Below are 8,757 nucleotides of genomic sequence, written 5' to 3'. Positions count from 1 at the left end.
ACAGTTGATATTTTAGTTTTCAGAAACAATATATATATATATATATATATATATATATATATATATATATATATCTCAGCCATGGTCATATAGGGATATTGTCATGGTTACAGGTACGAGTCATATAATGATTCTGATGAGTCGTTAAAAACAAAGATCTTAAATTACATATAATTTAAGGGTTTTAGTTTTCCACATATATATCCTAACACGTTATGGCTGCCCAGTGGGATCTCCGCTTGTGCAGTTTGCTCACAGACCACTTGATGGCGCGCTCGAACCAGTTTCTGTTCAGCTCGTGGCCTGAAACGTTTCCTACCCGGTGTTTTGTTTTTTGTTTTTTGTTTTTTTGTTTTTTTGATATTTGCGTTTTCATAATGTGGTGGAAATAAGGAGTACTGATCCAAAAATATTATCACGTTTTACTTTCTATCACTCTGTTTTTTGTTTGCTTGTTTGATTTTCTTTGACATAAATATCCTGCAGATTAAAGGTCACCGTCGGGCTGATAGACGGTTGTTATTTGGGTGTTACAGCAGCACTTCACTGCTGTCTTCAGTTTGCGGCGTGTTTAAAAAATTATAAATTTAAATTATTTGCACCTATTGATTTATGGGAAACTCGTGGCGTCTCTGTAACTGGCTGTTCACGGCTCTTCAAAGAAAAAAATAAGTCTAATGATTTAATGGAAACGAATCGTAAATGTAGGCGTACGGCGCGGATTTTATTCAGTAAAGTAAAACAATAGGTCGCTTACCGAGAAGCCTGAAAATCATGGCCATGTATTTTTTGCTTTAAATAAAAAAAATAAATAAAAATAAAGACTAAAAAAAAAACAGTCGGAACATTTTATATATATTTTTTTTCTTTTACATAAACTTTATTTCGATAAATACAAGACCGTATTATCAACGGGAAACACCCAATGTGCAGGTATGATAAAGGTTTTTTTTTAAATTATTTTAAAGTTTAATTAAGAGGATAATGTGTCCTACCTAAATAAAGACAATGGCTGTAGTAATAATAATAATAATAATAATAATAATGCTCATTTCCAAGGAGGAAACATAGTAGATAACCATATATCCATATAATGTACAATAAATATTTCATCATCAGATTTATTAACTGTAATAGTGTCTTTGTTTTCGAGTGTGTTGGGAAAAAAATTTACATAATATGTTTATATTTATTTTAGTAACACTGAGCTTTGGCAATATATAAAATCAATTTCTTATAAAAAATGTAAATAAGGTAAAATAAGGTGGTTTTGTCCACTTTTTGCATCCCTAGAATTAATGTTATAATGTATGAATACAAAACACAGAATATATAAAGATTTTATTTAATATATATTTGAGTTGCAGTCAAAAAAAATCCATGAAGGCCACAGTTTGAAAATAAAGCTATTTTATTGTCAATGCATTCAACATGATTAGATAAACTATCAAGTAGTAAATTCCCGCAAAAGGAAGAAACACTGAAACTATTCCCCACTGACACAAAATATTACACTTTGTATTTGAAATAAAACAAATTATTTACATTGTAATGTATAGACTGCATCTTAAATCAATATCATTTCATATTACATGCACTCTGAAATATAGTCTGACATAATATCCCCAATTTGTGTCCATATTGGTTGTAGACATGAAAAAACTCGCTGCGTTGTAAACCATGATGTATGACTACATTTGTCATTTTTCTCTATATTTGCATTTATATGATATAAAATACAACTTACTGTACAATTACACATATTTAAATCTTCCCTTATTCTCAAACTTTTAAGTGAACTTTTCATAAATAGATTCATTTTTGAAGTCAAAACGCATTTGCATACACCCAAAACATTAATTGTTTTTACAGGGGAGTAAAAGCAAACAGACAGAAAAGGAATTCAAAGATTATAGTCCAAAGTGAAAGTAAGTGCAAGGGGTGTTCTTGTGTTTTTAAGTGGTCTATTTCCAGTTGGAGTGCTTAAATCCAGGCAGGTTGACAATCCGTCCATGTTAAACAAAAGTCTCGTCCTTGTTAGTTTCAAAAAGTCAGTTATGGGAGGTCATGTGACGTGACAAGTGATGCCGTTCCCGGAAGGACTCGTTGCATATGGGGCACTTGAGCTTCTCCTCGCGCCGCCGCTTGACCAGAGGCTCCATGGAGTACTCCTTTTTGTGGTGGGATCGCATGTGGTAAACCAGGTCTGAGGTCATGCGGAAGGAGGCGTTGCACTTGGCGCACCAGTTCTGAGCGGGCAGACAGAGCGAGGTGAATGAGGGAGGCAGCAGGGTGAGAGCTGAGGGCATCTGAAGCTGGATAGGTCCGGAGTTCTTGGGCCAGAAGGTGGTGGCGTAGACAAAGGGGTTCTGCTTGGCCATGCCACCCGGCACGGGGCAGTTGGCGCCCAGTTCTGCACCCTGCAGCTTGGCAGCAAGGTGGTCAGCCTGGTAGAGTCTGTTGGAGGAGATGGTGTCGCCCACCGCTGGGTGGCAGTCCAGCAGCTTGGGTGGCATCACCAGTGGTGAGATCTGCGAAAAGGAGCGAGATGGCTGACTGAAGGCACTCTTCCTCTCCCCACCACTGCCACCTCCTTGCTGGCTGACGGAGGTGAAAGCACTGCCCATGGGCGAGCTTTGGGGCGGCTGCGTCTCTGACAGCACAGACCTGATGCTAAGGTGTTTCTCCGAGGGGTTGCTGCTGGGCCGACCTCCATCTTTGTTTTCAGAGTTGGAGCTTTGGAGACTTTTGCTGCTGCTGTGCTGTTTGGAGTGCTGGGCTGACTTAACCTCAGTAAAGGCGCTGCGCTTTACCTCTCCCAGCTCTATGGAGCCTGGTGGGGAGAAGGACCGGTGGTTGTCCTCTAGGCCATATGCTCCTCTGTAATTCTGCACAGACGTTGCAAGCTCATCTTTAGACTTGGACTGCGGAAGGCTGGGTCCTCTGCACTCCCTGTCCTCTATTTCGGAGAACTTCCTCTTGCCCGAGCTCTCGCTGCAGATCTCGGCCTCCTTGTCACTCGGCGGGCTGGTCCGGTTGTTCTCTAGATCCCTGGCTAGGTTATGAAAGTCTGTGGAGGGTTTATTGTTGTCCTGATGACTGCTGAAACCTTCGGAGCGGACTACCTTTGGGCTGGTCCTGGTTGGGGTTGCGTTTAGTCGCTCTGTGCCGCTGTCTTTGCTGGGCTCCTCGTCGGCTGCAGCAATGCTCTGCAGTCTCTTGGTGCAACGGAACCGGAGATGGGCCAAGAAAGGGAACTCAAACTGGAACCGCTGGCTGCAGTCCGGACAGGAGTGGTGGGATGAACCTAACCGGAGGACAAAAGGAAATTATTGAAAATTTACTTCAAGAATATGACCTTTGTACTGCACTGCAGTAAATATAACTTTATGTATTCTTTAGTGCATTGTGTGAAGCCTGCATCGGATGAAATCAAAGTAAAAACTAAAAGAAGAAAACAATAAATGTCATGGTTTAAACACAAGCTGAAACACTTTACTGTCTTGACTGGCTCACCTTTGCTTTTGGGAGGCACTCTGCTGGAACTGAGCAGCAGCAGGTCGATGAGGTCTTTGCCGTACCAGACCAGCAACTCCTCGTCCTTCTCAATGCGTCGGAGCGAGCGGTAGAAGAGCTGGCCGTTCTTCACGTAGGCCTCCAGGTTCTGCTCCTCTTTGTCCCGGGCTGACTGGACCAGCCGCAGCCACATCAGGCCCTCCGAGGTGCTGTTGGCCGCTGAAGTGTCCACCTGTGCCATCAAGCAAGAGCATTTTGGGTTAATACTTAAATAATTAATTTCAAATTATTTCCACCCCATAAACCTCTCAGGCTGTTTTTTAGATGCAAATGGGAAGAGAGAATTACCCCCAAACTGCTGCAGAAACAAGGAGGGCACAACGTGTATTTTTATAGTTTGGAATCTAAGTTTAAAAAAATAATTCAGGGAAGACAAAAAATGTTCACAATGCTTTAATAAACCTAATTTTCCACTTGAAATTAAGCAAATTACTATAGCTATTAAAAACAAGCAAAATCTACTAGTATGTCCCTATAAGATTTTAGTGACCATATATGTTTTTTTATTCCTTTTTTTAGCCTTTTGGTTTTCATCTCTAGGGATATATTTAATTATTGGACAGAAATAAATGCACAGAAATTTAAAAACATTGTCATTTTAGGCCAGTTTAGATGCCAATCAGTAAAATCTGTCTTCAGTCATAATTGAGCTAATTAAAACCTGTATAAGGGATGCATTAAAATAAAATTATTTCAAATTTGTGATCAAAATAAAGCTCCACTTACCCTAAATATATAAGGTGCTGTGCGCTTGTCGGTGGATTTCAGAGCTATGAAGGCGATGCTGTCATACAGAGACGTGTGGCTCAGCACGCAAGGCCCGAAAATGGCGTTTTCCGGGATGTCGCACGTTGTGTAGACGCTCGTAAAAATGTCCGTGAGACACTGCTGCACCGCTTTGGCGTCCCCATCCCACACCAACTTCTGAGAGCTGGACTCCTCCATGTCACACTGCGGACACACGGAACCACGAGAAACCAGCGTCAGTACAGGCCTCAAAAATGTCTAACGGAAAGCATCAAATTTCCTCTTTTTTGTCCCCAAAATGCGTAATTTCCTCTTTAATATATTCATCAAGCAAAAACAAATCACACATTGGAGCCTAACCTTTGGTTATTTAGTGGATTATACCCTCCGCTGTACCAGCTGATAGGAAATAAATCTCTTCCTAGACAGATTGGCTAAACCAGCTGTCAAGGGCGTCGTTGAGGGGCCCGTTTTTTTTCCCTTTTAATTTATTCAAACCACGTAATAAGTTCATGACGGCAACACTTTCAGCATATTGATGATGTAGTTTCCCAATATCCGATTATATAACAATCACAATAAACAAAGCGACAATAAAAAACTAAATCAATCAGAGATTAGTGATCACGTGATTTTTTTCATTAATATATAATAATAATAATAATAATAATAATAATAATACTTATTATTATTATTATTATTAACAATAATAATAATAATGCTGTCTGTAAAAATAAGCGATATGTGTATAGGAATAAAACAATCTAGAATGTTTTCTTGTTAACAATAGTATACACGGCTATTAATCCAATCAGATTATTATTATATAATGTTCGCATAAGTGATATAATAAAGTATTAATGCTAATTTTAACATAAAAAGGCCTTCGCGGACTCCCTCAATGTCCTCTCTGCCTGATGCAAGAAAAATGAAAATGAAAAATTACTATGAAAAAAAAAAAGTTTGGTGCTTCAGTATTTCCAGGTGCTTCCTGTTAAAGCGTTTACTGTATTTCCTACAGTTCCCAGAGTCGCTTTTAACGTCCTTACTTTTCCAGTGAGCTGACTGTGCTTCACGCTTGTGTGATCATTGCTTTTTCTATAAATATTATCTTTATCCATTTAATATCGTGTCTGGTTTTGTTGGATTTCTCACATTGTCTGAAGACTGTTTTTGTTACAAAGGAGAAAAAAGAGAAGGATAATAAGACGACGGCGCCCTCAGTAGGAGCTGGTGAGGTCCGAGCACGTCCAACGGAGAGAGCATGTCCAATGGGTTTCAAGTGGACTGTCAAAGTCAGTGATTTCATGTCAGCCAACCTTTCTCTCCTTTCTACAAGCGGCAGCGTATGTCGCCTCATTACCATAATCCGCCACTTTCCCCTCTGAGACTGTAATTAAAGCAGCACGACCAGTTAATTATTTCTTTTCTCCCTTTCTAACCTCTGAATGTGTGTGTTTAGACGGCTGCGTCTCTTTCACTCCCTCCTCTCCTCCCCTCTTCCTCCTCTGGCGTTTAAATACTGCAGAATCTGTGCGCGGAAGCCTGCACCTGATGCACATTTGTTCGGCCGTAAATTAGGCACAAAGGACGGCAGAAATAAATAAATAAATACAAACAATAAATTCAGACAAATAGCTTTTCCTTAAGACGCCATTTCTAAATTGTTGAAATGATATGTTGTATATAATGTTCTCTGATCACTGTTTGGTTTATTTTAGCAACAGCAAAATATGAATAAAAATGATTTACTGTTGTACTTTGGGCCTATAACAAAGTAACTATAATTAACAGTTTAGAGTGCAGTTGTTATTATATGATAATAATAATTATTATTATTATTATTATTTTTCATAGTCCACGAGGCGCGGTCTTGGCACAGTTCGTGCAAAGAAATGAAGCCATTAATTAGAAAATCATTTAAGTATCATTTAAAAGCTCCACAGCTGGGATAAAGGTCTGTGCACTCTTGCGCGCAGGGAGAAACGTGGCTTTTGCGCGTAAATGTGATCCGGTTCAGAAATAAACGGGCGGATATTGATAACTGCTCTCGTGCCGGTGATTGGCGGTGGGAACAGATGAGCTACCGTCTGTTTGTCCCCGGTATCCGCAGTTGTTTTGTGGCTCCAAAAAGGGAAAAAGCGATGCTTTCCTCTGGTTTGGCTTCTACTGTTATTTATTATTTTCATTAGTATTATTGTTTTAAAAGAAGTGTGGAAATTTGATTAAATAACAAAGAACAGCTGCCACTGAAGTCGGCTGATTTATAGGATTTTGTAACTTCGTAAACGTTTAGCAGCAGCAGGAAGATTCTCTGGAACATTTTGCGCACACAGCCTTTCCAAAGCGGATCCCGGCGCTGCGATGTGAAGCTAAAAAAATTGTTTCCGGCACTAAACAGAACCTCTTTATGTTCAAAGGAACCCAGATAGTCGTTTGAGGTGGATGAAAGCCTCACAAATTATCGGGTGACTGATATGAGTCAAGGCCAGGCTCGAATTAATAAAAAAGAGACACCGAGCGGCGTGTTTGTACATCCAAACTGGAGGAAAGCAGCCACCCTCTCCCTCCAAACCCGCTGCAGGTGGGGGTGAGCTGAAACTGGGGGGTGTTTCACCCATCCGCTAAAACTGTCCCGAATCAGCGCTGTGATTGAACTGCGACAGCGAGGAAACATCTGCGTTTGCTTTATTTTACCCCCTATTTTTTCCCTGCTGTTTATTCTGCAGGACGCGTGCCGCGCAAAGCGAACCCACCACCCAACCCACCCCTTTTTCCTGCTCCAAAACTATCCGAACCACACACAGCTTTCACGTCACAGACCTACCTTTCCGTCGATGAGGAGGGAACAATAATCCACAAACGATTTGAGAGCGATGCTGCGAATCAATGCGGGGGAAAAAAGCCCCGAAAAGACGAGAGGGGGGATGCGGTGACGGTGATGGAGGTGATGATGGAGATGGTGATGCGCTCCCGGGCTGCTCCGTAGTATCAGTACATTTCCTCCCCAGTGTGCTGAAAGTGACAGTGCTGCTGCTGCCGCCGACACTGGCAGTGAAGGAGCGGGGCAGGGAGAGAGAGCTGCGCGGATAAAAGCAGACAGAGAGAGAGAGGGGGAGAGAGAGGCGTGCAGATGGGGCCCGATGCTCTGGCTGACTGGCACACCGACACACACTTTTTGTTTGCGGCACATAATCTACCCAATGAGGCGTGTCACTCTCCGTCTCCTCCCTTTAACTCTTCACTGGCCGACTGTCATTTCGTGCGATTTATGGATGTGCGGAGGGATAAAGACCCCTCTCACCCCCGCCCATTATTATTGTAATTCAGATGACAATAGTTGGTGGTTGTATTGGTCGGAATAAAGTGACATTTAAGTTGAAGATTTCTATTGTGAGGGGAGAGGAGAGAAGCCAACAGCAGCTTCGAGTTGTCGAGAGAATAAAAATGTTCTTCCATCATCATCATTATTATTACTGTGAATATTATTATCATTATCATTATTATTATCGTTATTGTTATCATCATTATTATTGTTGTTAAGTTAACCCAATAAAGCACCACTTCAGCCCCTCCAAATTTGGCTCCAAGCCTCCTTTATGCATGGTGGTACTGCTCAGTGCAACAAACCAACTTTCTCTGTGGTTTAAACTCGCAGCACTTTTAAATTTTTTTTTTAATTTGGACTCTGAGCTGAGCAGGCATTACCGGGGGCACCGCGCGCTCCCGCTGCCTCCCGCCGTGCCAGCCGGTTCTCCATGCGGTCAGAGCGCCTGGGTATCCCGGGCAGTCTCTCACAGCGGATCTCTGCCGCTGCTGTCAGTGCTGCTGATGCTGTCTGTACTGTGTTCGGGCTCATTTAGGGGGCGCCAGTGTATAATTTGCATTGAGTGAAGGCTCGATATTGTGATGGAAATAAAGCTGCAGGTCAGGTACAGCTCACTGAGGACTTTTTTAATGTCTATTTGAAAATAAGGCATTACTTTTATCTGTGCAAGAGATTTCTCCTAATGTACCCTAACTAAGACTTGACCAAAGTCTTAATATAGCTACTTAAAAAAAAATCAAATGTGTACTATTATGCATTGATTTTTCAACCTGCATGTCATTTTAAGATTAAAAGCTAAAAATCAAGAAGAGGAAGTTAAAGGCCCATTCTCTTATTGTAAAGTCCAATAAGAAATTCTTTCTGGTGTTATAGACATTTTTAAAGAAAATGATGTAACCAGTAACTATTTGAACATTATATACATAATATACTTTGAACATAAAATTTATGAATCAGTCACATGATTAATATTCTCTATGCTAAGTCTCTAGTTAGTGGTTACAATCATCTTGTGAGGTCTGTATCATCAGCCACTGATGGGACAAACCCTAACCCTTAATCCCAGCTTCTACAGAGAAATAGAACATGTATTTATTTATTTATTT

The 8,757-nt window shown here is 40.9% G+C and overlaps 1 protein-coding gene across 1 annotated transcript; it reads right to left on the bottom strand.

Moving 5' to 3' along the window:
* Positions 1-1,393: 1,393 nt before the first annotated feature.
* Positions 1,394-7,476, bottom strand: prdm8b (PR domain containing 8b). Its single transcript, XM_085295526.1, has 4 exons — positions 7,151-7,476; positions 4,303-4,527; positions 3,517-3,748; positions 1,394-3,307 (listed from the first exon to the last, which is right to left on the bottom strand). The coding sequence occupies exons 2-4, from the start codon at positions 4,519-4,521 to the stop codon at positions 2,052-2,054; spliced, it is 1,707 nt and encodes a 568-aa protein (XP_085151652.1). The 5' UTR covers positions 4,522-4,527; positions 7,151-7,476; the 3' UTR covers positions 1,394-2,051.
* Positions 7,477-8,757: the final 1,281 nt, after the last annotated feature.

The sequence above is a fragment of the Mchenga conophoros genome, linkage group LG12 (assembly GCF_057382185.1).
Source record: "Mchenga conophoros isolate Kocher_MC1m ecotype Shallow Benthic linkage group LG12, M_conophoros_male_GT1.1, whole genome shotgun sequence".
NCBI classification, from domain to species: domain Eukaryota; kingdom Metazoa; phylum Chordata; class Actinopteri; order Cichliformes; family Cichlidae; genus Mchenga; species Mchenga conophoros.
This window is presented reverse-complemented; position numbering and strand designations above follow the sequence as displayed.